The 18,934-nt window shown below is 33.7% G+C and overlaps 2 protein-coding genes and 1 pseudogene across 2 annotated transcripts; 1 reads left to right on the top strand and 2 right to left on the bottom strand.

The window, feature by feature from the left end:
* Window positions 1-677: 677 nt before the first annotated feature.
* Window positions 678-2,030, top strand: LOC115951594 (stemmadenine O-acetyltransferase-like). Its single transcript, XM_031068767.1, has one exon. The coding sequence runs from the start codon at window positions 696-698 to the stop codon at window positions 2,028-2,030; it is 1,335 nt and encodes a 444-aa protein (XP_030924627.1). The 5' UTR covers window positions 678-695.
* Window positions 2,031-3,069: 1,039 nt separating this feature from the next.
* On the bottom strand, window positions 3,070-10,468 carry LOC115951595 (annotated as a pseudogene).
* A 925-nt stretch (window positions 10,469-11,393) lies between these two features.
* LOC115953955 (pentatricopeptide repeat-containing protein At1g30610, chloroplastic-like) lies at window positions 11,394-16,091 on the bottom strand. The gene is made up of 4 exons (XM_031071793.1): window positions 16,051-16,091; window positions 15,884-15,942; window positions 13,163-13,436; window positions 11,394-11,974 (listed from the first exon to the last, which is right to left on the bottom strand). Exons 3-4 carry the CDS (start codon window positions 13,346-13,348, stop codon window positions 11,573-11,575), a joined length of 588 nt encoding a protein of 195 aa, XP_030927653.1. The 5' UTR covers window positions 13,349-13,436; window positions 15,884-15,942; window positions 16,051-16,091; the 3' UTR covers window positions 11,394-11,572.
* Window positions 16,092-18,934: the final 2,843 nt, after the last annotated feature.

Below are 18,934 nucleotides of genomic sequence, written 5' to 3' on the forward strand. Positions count from 1 at the left end.
GATAACTCATCCATATTATATTTTAGTTTTCAAGTAACATTGTTGACTGAGCCTATTGTAAATATATAAGTTGAAAATTTTGGGACTCACTTGACAATATCAAACATAACTGAAACTCTTATGTATTTGCGTGTTTTTTTATTGTTATTGTTGTCAATATATGAATTTCTCTTTTTATTAAATTGTATAATTTATGTTTCTTAAAGAACATCTTGAAAAAAATTCTTGGAGCCACCATTGTCATCATGGATGATTTTTTTTTTTTTTTAATTATTGATAAAATTATTTGTTTCTTCCAAATATGTCTTCTTCTTTTTTTACATTATCTTGGATTCCAAATATGTCTTTGATATGAAAAATATTTGGCACTTTCATGAATATGATGGATTACCAATTCCACGTTCCTAATGATACTAGACTAGTATATATAGCGTTGAAGAAATGTACCATTTTATATCTCCACGCAAGCGAGAGCTATTCAGAACGTGAGTCTTACTTGCATATATTTTACTCCAATCATAGGTTGCGTATGAACACTTGCATTCACCCAAAGCTATAGCTATCATTCTTTAAAAATAAAAAAGGTTTTTCAATATGTTCTATTTGTCTTGTTTATACTAGTAGAAGTCTATAAAAGAGACAAATTTAAGGAAGAAAACCAGAGGTGCAACCCAAAGGAGAAGTTGGTGACAGAAATGAAGTTTGAAATCATGTCAAGAAAGACCATTAAACCATCAATTCCAACTCCTCATCAACATAGAACCTTTAGCCTTTCCCTTTTGGACCAAATCTTTCCCCCGATATATAGTTCAACCGTTTTCTTCTATTCCTCAAACCCTAATGAAAAAGGTAATAGTATCACCTCTCAAGTCTTGCAGCAATCTTCTCGCCTACAAAACTCACTGTCTAAAACCTTGGTTCACTTCTATCCAATGGCTGGCCGTCTCAAAGACACTGCCTCCGTTGAATGCAATGACCAAGGGGCTTATTTTGTGGAAGCTCAAGTTAGTTGCTCACTCGTAGACTTCCTTATCCAACCTAAAATTGAGTTACTAAGTCATTTTAGTCCCATCATTGATCCTTACACTACTCAATTAGCCTCGGATTCTATGTTGCTTATTCAACTCACTGCCTTTAGCTGTGGTGGAATTGCCATAGCTGTATGCCCTTCACACAAGATCATGGATGGATCGTCTCTCTTCTCATTTCTCCAAAGTTGGACAGTCACTAGTCGTGGATATGGTGAAGTAGTGATCCCGAAATTCATTGGAAGTTCTTTGTTGCCGCCTAGAGATTTGCCCATCATGCCCAATCCTAAGGTGAACTTCCAGGCTAAAAAATGCATCACAAGGAGGTTTGTCTTTGATGCCTCAAAGATATTTAGCCTCAAGGCCAAAACTGCTGGTGCAATTGGACAGCGATCCCCCACAAACGTAGAAATAGTGTTGGCACTCATCTTGAAATGTGCTATGGCTGCTTCTAAGTCAATATCAAGCCGTTTAGGGCCATTGGTATTGTCCCAAGCAGTGGACTTGCGCAAAAGAATGGTGCCACCCTTGCCTGAAAACAGCATAGGGAATCTCATTTGGCAATTCCTAGTGTTTTCTAAGGACAGTGAGTTAGAAATACACGATTTAGTAGCTAAAATGAGAGAAGGGTTGATAGAATTTTCCAATGAGAAGGCCAATAAATTCAAAGGTGATGAAGGTTTCCAAATGGTTTGTGAGTCACTCAAGGAAAGGGGTGAATTAATGAAGAGAATGGACATTACCATTTATAGATGTACAAGCTTGTGCAAGTTGCCACTATATGAAATGGATTTTGGGTGGGGAAAGCCCATGTGGATCACTAATAATTCAAGCAATTACTTCGAGAAATTAATTGTCTTGATGGATACAAAACAAGGTGATGGCATAGAAGCTTGGGTGACATTGGAGGAACGAGAGATGGAAATATTTCAACGTAGCAAGGGGCTCCTTGAATTTGCTTCCTTTAACCCTAGTGCTTTCGTTAAACAAAGCCGCATTTGAATAATCTTTCAAAGCACAGAATTCTATGAAATTAATACTTTCACTAATCTCTCTCTCCTATGTTTTTTCTTCTTCATATATATACTCATGTTTTAATTGGAAAATATGACCATTAAAAGGGATTCAAATCAAAATTTACTCCACAAAAAGAACTAGACAATGCTATTAAGTCATAAACCTCTTGATGCCAATAGTTGTGCATAGTCACATATAAAGGATTTTGACAACTTCGTACATAATTTTGTTCTAACTTAAAAGTTGATGAAATGTGAACTGAAACATGTTGATTCAAAAATGAATTCTTTATTGTTACCACCCTCAAGTCAAATCCCTAAAATTATAAAAATACTAATTAATTGTGATTGAAGGTAACTAGGTGTTACCAAGTTAGTTCTAATATTACATGTTCTGCATGATTAGAAAAATAATTAGTCACATTTGCTTTGAGCCAGGTTTCCCTCTTTGTGCTTGTTGGGTAATGGATACCTGACCAACTTGATTTTTTTTTTTTTAAATATATATATAAAAAAATAAAAAACTGGGCAGCGTGTGTTAGTATATATGTGTTTTCAATTTTTCTTTATTAATATTGATGTATAGTGTATTCAGCCCCAAACAAATATTCCCAGCTCCACCCTTTCTAGATGATATCTTGGTAGAAATTTTCCTGAAAATCCAAATTTATATCAACATGGTTTGTGAAATTCAAGCAAGAAGCCCACCTAGCATATATGCTAACAGCATTATTCTTGGAAGATTATCACATTGATATGTTAGTGTATTTTTTTAAATACAATTGCATAATATGTACATTGATTTGCGAGTCAAATATAATGGCGTCATATTATTACCCAAATTTAAAAATTAAAAAAAAAATACAACTTTCTGGCTTTTACTAGAAGAGTTTTTTTTTTTTTTTTTGGGTGAAGAACCAGTAGAGATACTTGATACACAAGAAGAGGCCAAATATTCCCCAACTTGGAAAATTCAAATTAGTAATACTAGCATAGTATTATTTGTTTCATGATTTTTGATGTGTTCATGCTTTTGGTAGTGGTTGCCCTGCAAGAAATGCCTTAAATAGCACTAGTGATCTCTCTGGTTGTGGAGCCGGAGCTGTGTGGGAAGCTTCTCTTATGGAGGCAAAGGATAGTTGGGTGTTACCATATACTTGTGTCCATCCGCCAACCTACAAGATAAAATAAATCAGGAAAAAGAATACCATTTGGCACCAATGAATAAAGAGACAAGAATATAAATATATAGACCTGTTTTCCCTCGAACCATACCCTGTAAGGCACCGTTGTATTTAGTCCTAATTAACTCCTTTGCTAATCCATTTATCAATGTCCGAGTCCCGATGAATGGGATAACTGAATCTTGATCTCCACTGTCAAATTACATCAAAATGAGGTAATGATTTTTATATATATTTTACTATATTATATCTTATATTATTATTGTATAATAAAAGTTGCATCATAAATAAGTAGCACAACAAAAGTGTAACACATCATTATGTGATATTATTTAGACATTATGACCTTTATGCTTTATTGGTAAATTACCTTCCTTAGACAAGAAGAAACTTTCAAAAAAAAAAAAATTAAGTAGAAACTATTCATGCATGGAAAATGATAATACAAAAAAACAAAGTAACACACGTAAAAATAATTTTTTTTAAATTGCACTTAAGTTAATTGAAATAGTTAAAAATTATAATGCAAATTATGAATTTGCCGAACCACTATGTTCATTCTCAATATATTTGTGAAATTATTATATTACTTTTAATATTTCCACTTTCTTATGTTTATTTAAGTTTTAATGATATCATCAAAAGTTAGAAAATAAAAACATTGCACAAACAATAAAATACTTCCTACAAATGTTTTTAGATTGAACATCAACCAGTGAAGTAAATAGGAGACTGAGGTTTCCCCATGATATACAATAAATAAATATAGAAATAGAAGAAGTAAAAGGGAAATGCTTGATAAGGAGCTTATTACAAAACCTGTAAACCAGTGCCCGGATTCCAGACTTGACAAGTGAGCCCACGACACCAATTGATGAATTCTCTAGATTCTTCAGATCATAGTGTAGCTGTGTTTGACTAAAATGGTAAAACAAAGGACCCCAAGTCCCAACAATGCCAATGAGTCAGCAAGCGGAAGGAATTATAATAGAGTGATGTCAAAAGATATTATATTTTTTTTTATGAAATGTTCTACGTCTATAACATTTTTACAACAAATTATAAGTAGTTTGTTGTTGTTGGTTCTAATTTGAATTTATCACTAAAATTACTTTTTTGTTTCACCAATAATAACCCGTAACAACCTACAATATAGAATTTATTGTGAAAATGTTATGACCATAGTATTTTTTTTTTTTTAATTTAAAAATTGAGTTGTCACTTATAAAAAAATATATATATTATGTTGATAAAATGGAATCAATCATAAGTTTATAAATAAATAAAAAATTATCTTAGAAGAAAAAAAAAAAAAAAAACAGCACAACATTGTTTCATAATCTTTCTTTGATATATATATATATATATATATATATTGTTCCCAAAAGAAAAAGATTACTTAAAACATAAATTAAAGATGCCAAGATTCTTGTAGATTAGCGATAATGATCGGTCTCTTTTATAAAAAGAACCAAAATTCAAATCTCCATTCCTCACTTATTGTTATAATTAGAAAATAAAATAAAATAAGTTAAAGAAGGAAGATTTTGTTTAAAGTGCATATTGTTACTTGCAAATTAAAGTCCATTGGTCGAATCCAATAAGCTGGCACTACAAACACAAAAAATAAATAAATAAATAAATCCTATAGCCACATTTTTTATAGTAGCATTTTCAGTCATTGCCTAAAACTTGTAACCATAGGTCTGATAGGTCTATAGCCGCATTTTTGCAAACATGGCTATAAGACATATTTTAGCCACGCTTTTAAAATGCGGCAAAACGTGGCTATAGGTCTTATCTTTAGGCCACATTTTTAGACCACGGCTATAGGGTGTACATTAGCCGAGTTTATTAAACGCGGCTCTAGATCTTTAGCTTACAGCCACATTTTAAAAATGCAATTATAGCTTCTTCTTTTCTTTTTAATTTGGCTATAGCCGCATTTTAAAAACGCGGCTAAAGGGTTTTTTTTTTTTTTTTTAATCCTTGGGCAAATGGCCAATGCCTGTCTACAAACGCAACTATAGGTTTTACAAACGCGGCTATATTCAACCTGTCTACGAAATCATCAACCTTTCTGCGAAATCACAAAAAAGAACCTACTCAATAAAAGTAATAATTATTGAGTAAGACAAAGTACTCAACAAATAGAATAAATTTAACTCCAGCAAGACAAAGTATTTGTTTCTTTTTTATATGAACAACTTATACTCAATAGTTCTTAACTTACAAAGAATGATATGATACAAAACAAATTGTAGAAACAACAGTTAGCAGGTATTGCCATACCCTGAGTTAAATTCTTCATGGTAGCCCTAGTTAACTCATCAATGTTACTCAACTTGCAAATAATTTTAAAATTGTCAAGTATATATGTGGTAAGAAGAAGCCAGTAGGCAACCTGGAAAAGTGATGTTTGAAAGAAACCATCTGATCAAAATCCATACAGTTTAATCTGTGTCCACAGGACCTACATATAAAATTCCAAACTTCATTTAAATTGGGGGAAAAACGTGGCTTACCTTGGCTAGATTGGTAGATTTCCCAACTCCATTCACACCAACAAAAACAACAACATACGGCTTCCCTTGTTCCTTGGTAGCATTCACATCCCTCAATATGTCAATTGACCAGTAAGGAGTTAGAATACGAACAAGAACGTCCTCTATAGCTGTTTGCAGTCATTGTTTCATTCCATGGCATTATTCTTATAAAAAAGTGAAATAATGAGAAATAATTAGTTTAGATTAAATATTGGAGGGAAAAAGTGATGAATCACAAACTTGCATTGTTGAAGATAACCTTGTCAATGAAGCCAACCTTTTACCCTCAAGACTTGTTGCCACTGATTACAAAGCTTCTCAGCTATCTCCTCAGCCTATCATTGTAACAGCATGGTACTCCCATTAGTAGGTTCAGGGTGTTTGAGTAGTACCAATAAAAGAGATGAAACATAAGCACATCACTGCAGCAGTAAGAGAAACATACCACATTCTTTGTCATGAGCCTATCCTTGAGAGCTTTCAAGAGTATATCTGTCAACTTTCCAAAATCTCCGACGGTATTTATATATTTCAAACTTACCTTAACAACAACGCATGGCTTCACTATTTAATCCTCTTAAACTCTTTTACGTTGTTAAAGCATCAATTTACCTGTCTACATATACAAGAGATTCAACTAAAAAGTTTTGTTTACAAAAAAGATTGTCATTCTTTGAAGGGCATGATCGACCTGCCTACATATCAACCTGTATATAATATCAAAATAATATATGATATATATATACATTAAAATTAACACAACAATATTCCAATCTACAATATTCCTTCATGATCAGCCAAAAAAAAGAATACAAAATGATTTGATCAATATCCACAGAGAGTCCTCATTTATCAACAACACTATCCTGAATATATTAAACACATCGTATTAATATCACATAACAATGCATTGCAATAAATACACAGGTTTTGTTAAATTAAATGCAACATTTTTAGTACTTGAGAAGGCTATAAAGAATGCATAAGTGGGCTAAATTGGGCGAACATTTCTTTCATGTGCAACATCATTTCTGTCATTTACTCTTGATGCCTCACATTTGATTAGGTTAGTGCTTCGGCGAGTTTCTCTTGATTCCTCGCATTTGATTGGGCTAGTGCTTGGGCAAGATTCTCTTGATGCCTCTCCTCTGAATGGGAAAATTGGTCCATCACAGATGCAAGCAAAGTCTCCAATTCAATAATCCGCTAGGTCATTTCGCTTGATGACGATGGAGTCAATGTATAGCGTGAAAGGTTGGATCCACTTCTTCCTGATGGGGTTGGTCCAAAACCCACCCCACATACACATCCACGGTGCTCTGAACCCATCACTCAAGCAAATGCATCATCTTTTGACCACAGGATTCCTTCACCACGCTCTCCTCATAGTGATGTGCCCTCTTGATTTAAAATTTGTTTCATCCTAGCCTACTTTCACACAAGAACCAAATAATATATTACTTTCTATAAACAATTCCAGCACGAAATACAAAAGAAATAGGTTATAAATAGTGCTTATGATGTTCTCCCTCACTTGGGAATTAACAGGATTCCCATCTTTGGTACTGTATACTTTCTCATAAACAATTGCATACTCCACTACTGTCCTACTTGATTTTGCCTACATCATATTCAACAGTCTCATTACAATAGTGAAAATTTATGTTGGTGATATCAAGTGTCAATCGATAAATAAACATAACAAATGGAATTTGGGACATAACATGCATTCCATGTAATGTAAATGACAATGAGAATACCCTTTTTCAATAGGCATTACTAAAATATTGAGTGATAATTTGTGGATAACTATAATGAAACTTTGGTTTCCTCCATTAATATGTTTTACACCAAATTCTCATTCTGCCCTTTTCTTGTTCCCTGGAATTAGTTTAATCACACAATTGATTAGTACAGGAACAAGCCAATCATAATGATAGCATCTTTATTTCCAATCTTTTTTTTCTTTTTTTCACGTAGTGCAATGAAATGGACTAATAAGTTATTGCTAAGATCATGATTTTGAGACCAATTTGGCTACTCTTTCATTTGAGCCATATTTCCCAATTTGATTGAATTTGGTCCAAATGTAATGCCAATTATATCAATGGAACTGTGTGAATTTTAGTGCAGGTTGTGCATCCTTTAAGAAATGATAATGAAAATAAAAGGATAAATTAAGAGAGTATTTTAAGGCATGCCATGAAATACATGTGTCCAAAAGTCTCAAAATTATTCAACCTCTGAAAGTGATGTCCTCATCTAATTTCAACTTTGCAATCAGATTACATTTTAATTTTTCAACGAATATTTTTGTTATCTTGACCATCTAATATATTCAATAAAGAAAGGAGTAGGTTTATATATAAAATTGGTATGGACTGCCACTTTTTTGCAAAGTTTAGTGGTTGTTTAAGGGGACAAGTAACATATGCCCCATCCATGACATAATGTGATCACTCATGGCCTGCATTTGAAGAATTGAACCCCTCCACCGCAGCCTAATAAGATGTACTCTACAGTTTCCCAAGCCATCCAACAATTAATTAATCCGTCCAAATGATAAAGTATTAATTAGCCACTAATTGGGCAATACTATTCCTAGATGATTCATGCACATATTCATATACCAAGATGTCAGCAGAGGGATAAGCCCAAAAATGGCCTAAGGTTGACTTTTTGTGTGTATTATGTGTTGGGTGGGTTCAAATGCATGCGTATAGGTGAGCCACTTATCAATGGTTAAGAAAAATTAATTGGAAATTTTGTTCACAACATGGACTCAAAATTCTTGTTTATTGCAGTGGATTCGTTTATTATTCTCTCAAGCAATGTCAGCTAGTCAAGGGTGGCATGCCATGCGATCCATGACTGCCTTTTCTACCATTTTTGCTCTTTCTCATAACCTTTGGTTCTATGCCCTCTTTGCCACTTATCTTGTGAATGGTTGTGATGTATATCCACAAAGGTCTGTGATATAATTATCCGAAACAGTGTTTTCTAGCACAAGTCATGTGAACCTTTCCTTCCTAGAAAAGAATCACCTCCCCAAATAAGGCCATAACCAAAAAAGCTCCCTCTTCCTTTGTCAAACCGTGTGATCTCCTCTGCCACAACATGAAACCTCACATGTATCACGATTTCGCCTTCTTATTTATTTCTGACATTAGTTTTGATTTTGAAATTTTACTAATGAGGCCCTTATCAATAAAAATTTCATACTAATTCACACAAAATAATCAGATTCATCAGTAAATTAGTTCCATAAAAAAATAAAAAATAAAAAATAAAAAAAATTGATTTGGTTGGTCCTGTAGCCACGTTTTCTAAACGCGGCATAAGCAAAAAACGTGGCTATAAACACCTATATATGCGGCTATAGGTGAATACTTTAAGCCGTGTTTACTTAAAACGTGGCTATAGCCCGCGTGTTTTGTAGCGTGGGCATGGAGAGCTTTCTGCACATCGTTCCTATTGAAATACTTTTGTACGTTTTGCAGCACACAGATATCTTTCTGCTCTATAGGTTGCCATAAGCAAAGGGATAACGAAAACAAAGTCAATTGAAAGAAAAAAGTTAATGTTTTGAATCGAGAGAACTAATAATAAACTCTCATCACATGAGTTCTGACACACAAAGTAAATTAACTTCACCACCTGCTGAGTAGAAGAAGCATCATTTGATTCTGAAAGGAGAGATGACAAAGTTTGAAATCTAAAGCTAAAAGGATGATAAAACATGCCCATGTCTGGTTGAATAGATGACAGAGAAACGTCCCCAATGACATTGTATTGGTCAATGAAGTTAGTAATTTCTTTGTTCAGTTGGGTATTCACAAAAGCACAAGCAGCAGTAAAATTTCTGCTTATGTGTTCTTTGGAAATCTAAGAGTTGTTACAAACTTTAGTGAGAAGTGCATAAACGTAATCAGATACCAAGCCAAGGGACCAGAAATACTCATCTACGAAGTTAAAATCAGTGTTGAAATCCAAAAGAGGATTCCCTACTGCAATGTAAAGTACAAATTAATAATATTATGCTTAGTTCTATTTGACAAAACATAAAAACAAATTTGGAAAGAATAAACTAAAAAATTATAGTTGTTCCATGATAAGTCACATTTTGCATGTTCTACTCACCGCTATCCCCTTCAAATTGAACTTCAATCCGGACTGAATAATGAGTTGGGCAAGTTGTGGCACATAGTGACCTATTATAGAAACAGGACTATCATGAGTTTTATGTGATCTCTCTCTCTCTCTCTCTCTCTCTCTCATAAGAAAATGAACGATTATAATACACCATAATTTGAATGATATCTAAACCAGTTATGGGAACATATTATTTTTTTTGATAGGTAATAACAAACTTTATTGATGATAGAAGTACAATGGATTTACGATAGTAAACTGAAAAAAATACAAACCAATCAAAAAGAAAGACTAACAGAATTAAGAAATTCAAACAAAAAATGACAATGCGTAAACCTCCAAATACGGGACCACTCAAACAAAGTCCTAAGCAGCAAAGACTTCACACAATCTACAAGTCTCTCAATTTTCTCAAAAGTTCGGGCATTGTGCTCCTTCCAAATTAACCACATAAGACACGCTTGAACCATATTCCACACATTTGAAGTGTGACTCCCCAACCAATTTCCACACATTTTACCATCATTAATAATATTTACCATCGGAACATATTATTAATGATGGTAAAAATAAAATATAAAAATTATTTAAGTTAAATGACAAATTCATATGGTATAAGTTCAAGTTTTTATCAAAAATAAATATTATAATATATAAGTCCTAAGCAGCAAACAAAGTCCTAAGCAGCAAAGACTTCACACAATCTACAAGTCTCTCAATTTTCTCAAAAGTTCGGGCATTGTGCTCCTTCCAAATTAACCACATAAGACACGCTGGAACCATATTCCACACATTTGAAGTGTGACTCCCCAACCAATTTCCACACATTTTACCATCATTAATAATATTTACCATCGGAACATATTATTAATGATGGTAAAAATAAAATATAAAAATTATTTAAGTTAAATGACAAATTCATATGATATAAGTTCAAGTTTTTATCAAAAATAAATATTATAATATATAAGTTTCTAAAAAAAAAGTATTACATAATATATAATGAAACTCATTTTAAAAAAATTGACACTTTTAATAATTCATTTTTAAATAGAGTACTGTTTTAATAAGTGCAAGCATAGCATGTGTGATACAAGTTTTATTATAAAAATTATAGTAGATTATTAAAAATAAATATTTAAACTTCTTCAATTTAAATTTTAAAAAATCATTGGTTATAGAATTTTAATTGAAGTAATATTTATAAATTTTAGAAAAAGAGTTTCACTTAGAGCAAATATACTAATTATTTTAATGTATATGACATAAGTTTTATTATATAATACACGATAGGATATTATTTCGACTATAGCTTAAGTTTTTATAGGTATATATATATATAATCAATTGTTACAAAAAGTGGAGAAAGGGGAATTTGAACCCTAGTTTTCCTTAATTAGGAAAGATGGTTACAAAACTTTTGGCATATAATATACAATTTTATTGGGAAGAGTTTATGACAATATATACATATGAAACTTTAGTACTCTGGTACATTATATTAGAATGCAAAATTATATTTTTATGAAAATAAGTAAATGACAATATATACATATGAAACACACCCTCAAGCACTAGGTACTCTAAGAAGTAGGAATGCTTGTTTCTGTTATATAATGGTAAAGATGAACACAAATAATAGTTAATCAGGATTTAAAAGCTAATTCAGTTTGAGCACTACAAACAGTTTTGATTTCTTTAATCTCAACTAATGTCATATGAATCCTACAAAATTCTTTACAAGCTGATATGAGATTCTGGACTGCTAGGTTTGACAATTCAGTTCTGTTAGTATGGATGCTAACCTCTTGTATCAACCGAAAAGGAGCATCCTTACTAAACCTGTGAGCATTTTCCTTAAGCAAATTCAACCATGCCGAATTAGAGAATGCCTGCAACTCAGGAATGGAATGACTAGTTATACAGGCAAGAGCAGCCACATAGTCATCGTTCTCTAGCTTCATGCAAAACTTTTCTTTGACGAGGGCAGGTGGTGGAGTCCTATCTGCCTTGGCCAAGTGATTCCAAGTTGTTTCCAGTAACACTCCCTGGCAATTATGCATAGCTCCCACCAATGAATAAAAATAGAAACTGAAGATTAAATTAAACTACTAACAAGGAGATTTTCATTTCCTAGTATTCTACAGCAGGGAAACACCAAGTGACATGCAGTGCGAGAGAGATTTTGGAGATTCTAGTTATGCCAGACCCATTTGAGAGATTCTGGTTGATGATTAAACATCTCATTCTGGAACTCACATATGTGTAAGCATGCATGCACGTGCACAAAAATAAGAAGGCCATGAGAGACACACAAGTACATATGTAAAACTCCATAAACACTCTTGAATGATATAATCTTTTTTTTTTTTTTGGAGAGAAACATATAGGTAAAATATTTAAGAGTTAGTATATATATGAAGAGTATATAATCAGAGATCTTTTTTTCCTGGTATGATATCGCTAAAAGATCATCTTTCAAAAACACTGAATCCTTGGGACGTCACTAAGATGAGTATGGATTGTCAACGTTTTAGACAATGGGTGACAAAGCAGGGCGGATGATGTCATGATGCTCAGAGGAGAAAAATTATAAACAAAAACAAACAAACATGGACGTTTGTGCATGGGTGTGCGTGATTGTTTGTAAACCAGGGAATATCTTTGATAATAAATTTCCAACATAACCCAAAACCAAAGTTTAGACCCTTGCATTACCATACTATCAGTTCACTTTTTTCTATTCTTTCAGTGTTGAAGTCCAATATTATAGTTTCTTTGTTCTTTCCATTTTAATTGGCAGCATATCTAGATATCCCTAAGAGTTTAATTACTCCCTGTTCCTTTCATAGCACTTAATGAACATACACTCTGCTTACAATAGAATCTGAACTAAATCTAAATATCTTGGACATCGAGGATCAGATTTGGGTTTTTTGAAAATATTATTTGTTTGATTGTACTATTATATTTATATATGGAAAATGTTCCATTCGCTCCAATGGATAAACACCATAACACATGAACATTTCCTTTCCATAAGATGTCCAAACAAGTATTATGCCCCATCAAAAACAACAGCAGTAACCATGCCTTAGCCTCAAAATTTCGCGGCAGGCTATGGATCCTCAACCAACTAATCAGAGTTAGCCACAGATTATTTTCCACCGTTCAATTATATCCTAAGCATTAACCTTATGCCATGAAATGAAATAACAGGGGGAAAGGGAAGATACGTTTACAGCTCCAGAAGCATTTAATATCATCCGAAGATGACATTTTGCATTGAAGTGAAAACCATGGTGCAGCATCCCTCTGTAAATATTCTCAAAATCATCCCACTTCTTTTCTGCAATGCATGCATCCAACATGGTGTTGAATGTGTACAAATCTGGTATCACACGAGCCCTGTAATCATCCATACACTTTTCTTGTAGATGACTGACAATAAAACTATCAGCTAACAGCAAATCCCAAGAAAAGGGCCAAGGGTACTGTAGGAATGTTGTACTGCAATTGGACAAAAAACAAAGGTCCACCATTATATGCTATATTGCATTCCATTAGTTTGCAGATCAAAGAAGCAGAAAGAAACCTGTATATTTTGACCAGCACACCCACCCACACCCCCCACCACCAAAAAAAAAAGAACTTAAGTTGCTTAATCCAGAGGTAATGCTGCTCATCCACCTTGCATATATCATACTTTATTATGTGATAGGGAAAGCAAGGATGCATGGACACTTCATTTGGGGTGCTATACCAATGTCGTAATGGTGTACAATCTGCCGTATCATGTTATAATTTTTCAAAAATTGCTCGTGTCGCCATATCGTACCCATACCCATACCTATACCCGTGTCTGGATCCGTGCATCCTAGAAAAGCACACTATGTGAAAATAAATTATAAGTGATAAGAGTGTATGCTATGCAAAATATATATATATATATATATATATATATATAGAGTAAGGAACCACTATGAAAGGTAGACAAAGGAGAACAATAGTTCAAACATTATATAGATTAGCCAATGATCCATCAACACTCGACAATGAAATCCTATAATATTAATTAAGATAGCTCACACTCAACTCAACTCAATTCAATTAAACTTAACTACGCCTTAATCCCAATAAATTGGAATTGGCCATGGATTCTCATTAACCAATGGGGGATTGGTTATATTTAGTCTTTCCCCCTCTTATTATATGAATCATTTTTTTTTTTTTTTGGATAGGTAATTAGAAAACTATTATAAATGAGAGAAAAATGAAAAATACAAGAAGTTCATGATGATGAACAACAAGAAAAAAAGAAACAAACAACACAACAAACAGAGGGTAGTCAGGAAACTAAGCTAAGGGAGGACAAAAACTCAAAGAGAGAAGAACAATTAGTAAAACCCCAACAACGAGACCACTCCAAAAGACTACAATGGCATAAAACCTTTAACTCATGCAACGTCTTCTCTTTGTCCTCAAAGGATCGACAATTTCGTTCCAACCACACAATCCACATTAAGCACCCTGGAACCAAGTTCCAAATGTCCGAATTATGCTTCCCAAGCCACTGATGCCAACAAGATAACAAACCCGCCACCGATCATGGCATAACCCAATGAATACCAAAGGCCTAAAGCATCAAAGTCCATAGGGAATGGGTAACAAGACAATGAAGAAGAAGGTGGTCTACCGACTCCCCATCATAGCAACACATACAACACCTATTAGCCAAAGGGCAACCCTTAAGCATTAGATTATCCAAAGTAAGGATCCGACCATGTGCAACTGTCCACAAAAAGAATGCCACGCGCTTAGGAATCTTTGGTTTTCAAACACCCTTCCAAGGAAACAAAGAATTCGAAGCACCTCGAATCGCATGGTAGTAAGACCAAGTGTCAAACTTACCATCACCTTTTAACTGCCAGTAAAGAGTATCTCTCCTATCACCCCAAGGAATACAAGTTTGGATAAGCTAAAGTAGAGAATAAGATGCAGCCAACTCCCAATCTTCAAAAGTTCTATAAAACATTAAATTTCACACTCTAACCGTACCCCCTTCTGGAATCCACAAAACCTCAGAGATACAAGCATCCTTGACCGCTAAACACACATAGAGCTCAGGATAGAGATCTTTTAGAGTATTGTCACCAATCCACCTATCAAGCCAAAAGCGGATACGAGTGCCTTCACCCACTACAAAGTCAGATGCTTAGAAAAGCTCTCCCACCCTTCATTAATGCTTCTCTATAGGCCACACCCATGAGTCCTCCTGCAAGCATTAGTACTCCACCCCCCTTGACCCTCACCATATTTAGTGGAGATAACTCGCCGCCAGAGAGGGTAACTTCATGACCATATCTCCACAGCTATTTCCCTAATAAAGCTTGATTAAAAGGCACCACACTTCTTATCCCCAAACCACCCATCTCAACGGGTAAACACCTTTTCCTAAGCCACCAGAGGATATTTGAAACTTCCCTCAGAAGACCCCAAAGGAAATTCCTCTGAATACTTACCAATGTAGCAGCCACAGCTTTAGGAATAGTAACCTACGAACTCTAATAGACTCCATGCCTTCAAATACTCATTGAAGGACGGCTTAAACTGAAGCTCCTTCTCCAGAATCCCACCACCCACCAACCTATTATCGATATCAGACTCTCCCTTCAACAAAGCATTAATTGCTCTATAGTTTTGTACTTTAACACCAAAAACATGGACCTTCTTCACAGTTAGACCAATAGGGAAGATGGGTCTCCGAGGAATCAAAACCCCATTTAAAAAAAAACGAATTCCAGGTACAATTTGAAGCAAAAATACCGTTTCTTTCAAAATAAGAGATACCCATTTGCGCATTCGTTAAAATACCATTGCAAAAAGCATAAACAACAACAAAAGGAGGCTGATGAGAATTCAAGTTTTAAGAAACTCAAAAAAGCTTTTGAACTTACAGGAACAATTTGGCTACAAGGAAAACCGTCTGAGTTTCAGTTCCACTCCCACGCACAGCCTGCCAGTGCCACCGAAAGATAAGGATTGAGAATTACTCAAATCTCAACCATCTATTAAATCCAATGCTTCAGAAATTGACACATCATTCAAGCCGATCCGTGTGCACCTTCGCCACTGCCACCGGCGGTTCATGCCGGTGTGGCCTTCTCCTCTCTTAAAATTTCTTTGTCTCTCTCTGTTTTCTTGTTCTCTCAATCCCAGCTGTGGCCGAGCTTATCCTTGCAGCCACCACCCCCGACTTGCTGCCACCAGTCTCCATCGCCGGATTTTTCAACACGGCATCAGAATCACTTTCGCCCAACTCGCCCTTCTGTTATTATCTTTAGAAAAAAAAAAAATGTCTTTTTATTTTGTATTTTTTCTGTATTTTGACGTTATCTGTTTTGTATGTTTGGTTTTTTGTGTTTATTTTTCGGGGAATGCACTTTTCGTCCAATACTTTGGCCCGGTTCATACTTTTTATCTTCACCCTAGTCCTTATTTTGAAAAAAAGGCCGTCTATTTTAATCCTTATCATCGGTTCCTATCATAAATATCTTATGTGATTGACGGGTTGCACTGTTGACGTTCAAAATATCTAGGTGGCTATTAAAATAAGAGCAATCAAAATATCTATGTGGCTATTAAAATTAGAACAATGTTGCATATATAAATTAATTTATAATATTTTTATAAACTGTTGATGTGATTTTAGTAATTTTCAAATAATTATTGATAAATATAAATACGATGTTAGTGGTGGGCTCATATTAGAATTAATAATAATTTATCACATTAATAATTTGTAAAATAATTTGTGAGTGTAGCAATACTCTTAAAATAATAATAATAATAATAATAATAAATTTTAACTTTGCATTTAAATAATGCCACATCAGTATTTTAATATTTATAAAAGCCACGTCAAAACATATTGGTGTTAGTATTTTTTCCCCCCTTATATTGTAACTTATTTTTTCAAGTGATCATAACTTTAGGCAAATTTAAAATTTAAAATTTTTGGTCAACTAATCCGTGCATTGCATGGATTAGCGACTAGTTCTATACTATACATATGTGCTTACTAAACTATCAAGCTTACCCATTCCAAAATTTTCAGATTGAGGAAAAGTTATTGTAAGTAGGTTGTCGTAGATTTGTTGTTTTTAGTTATTGGGTCGTGCTAACGAGTGCTCTTAGTATGTTGGTTAATAATCCAATTAAATAAAAATTTTATGGAAAAGCAAAAAAAAAAAACAATTAATATTTTGACAACTTTTTTCATTTCCCATAAAAATAATGTCAAAACTTTCTTAAAATGAATTGTTAACCAATACCTTAAGGGCACTTGTTAGCATTTGTTTAGAACTTTTATGGTGCTTTCGAGACTTTATTAGAAATTTTATGACATTATTCATGTCGGAACATTTTTAGAATTGAATTGGTGTAATTGAGGCTTTTGATGGAAGTGCTTTTTATTTTGATTTTTTATATGGTTGGGTCATATCTTATATATATTTACGTGGAATAGTTTTGTATATGTGTAATTTGCTAGTTTTTGGTCACATGATTAAGTCCACAAGGCTATAGATTTGGGTTGTGAATGTGATAGAGTATGTGATTAGCACTTTTCTTGAGTCGATACAAATGATATTAGGACTAACCTAGTAACACTATGTAGCTCAGGCACAATGCAACACAACGCGAACCCTGATCAAGACATTAGTAATTGGATTGGGTGTGCAGGCATTTGCTAAGCCCCGCATTAGTTAAGTGATTATGAGGAGCTTCAATTGTAAGTTAACTAGTCCTTTATGGGTATAAACGCATATGTGACTAGCAATTTCTTCATGTTGTTACAAATGGTATCATATTTAACCTGATTACACCATGTGGTTTGAGAACACTAGAACACAATGTGAGCCCAGACGAGGATAGTAGATATTTAAGTATGTGTGAGATTAAGATACCCAAATTGTGTAGATTTGATTGGATTGGATTGTATGAGTCTATGTTGTGCAAGAATACACTAAAAGCCCCGATTGTAACTTGAGTGTGTGTGTGTGTTCACAACAGCTAGCCTATCAAATTATTATCGATGATGACATGCACACAACGAATAATGCTAACCTATTTGTTATAATAGAATTCTTTGGCAATTACCTTATTTATGATATGTAAGCGCTCTTTCAAATACTTTATTAGTGATTGATAAATACTCTCACAAATACCTTATTTGTAATAGGTAAAGACCCTCATAATGAACAGTGATGAAGTCAAAAATTTATCTTTGAAATGTCAAATAAAAATGTGATGATTAATTTTTATATATACACAATATATATTATGGGCCCGTTTGGGATCCGCTTATTTTTGTTGAAATTGAAAACTTTTTGCTGAAAATACTGTAAATAAAAGTAAAAGTTAGTTGAAATAGTACAGTGTGACTCATGAATAGTAGCCAAAATAAGTTGAATAGTAAAATAAGTTGACAAAAATAATCTTTGCCAAACAGACACTATGTATAGTAGTGTAGAAAACCTAGCAAATTAGTTTAGTGGTTCCCAATGCCTTTTGAGATCTATGAGGCCTTAAGTTCAAAAATCCTAATCTTTATTTTAGAGCCAATACCAAAAGGTCCCTCTGTACAATTACAAGGCATGTGTGTGTGACAAGCAAGGACAGACCCAAAGGGGCCTGGGCCCCCTAACCTAAAGATTTTTTTTTTTTTTTTCAGTGGTTATATTTTTCATTTTTGTAGTTGGGCCCCCCTCTTTCAAAACCTTAGGCCCCTCTCTTCTTCAATCAGCCTATCAACTTAGCTCAACTAGCTAGCAACCATCCAATCCATGAAAACTTAACAAAAACAATAGCTTAAACATAAAAATAAAAATAAAAATCCTAGCCACCCTATTATTAAAAAACAATATTATTTTGTGTGTTTTTTTCTTTGTTTTTGTTGGTAGATGATTGCATCTTAATGTATTAAAAAACAATGACTTTGTGTATTT

This window comes from Quercus lobata, chromosome 7, assembly GCF_001633185.2.
Source record: "Quercus lobata isolate SW786 chromosome 7, ValleyOak3.0 Primary Assembly, whole genome shotgun sequence".
NCBI lineage: Eukaryota > Viridiplantae > Streptophyta > Magnoliopsida > Fagales > Fagaceae > Quercus > Quercus lobata.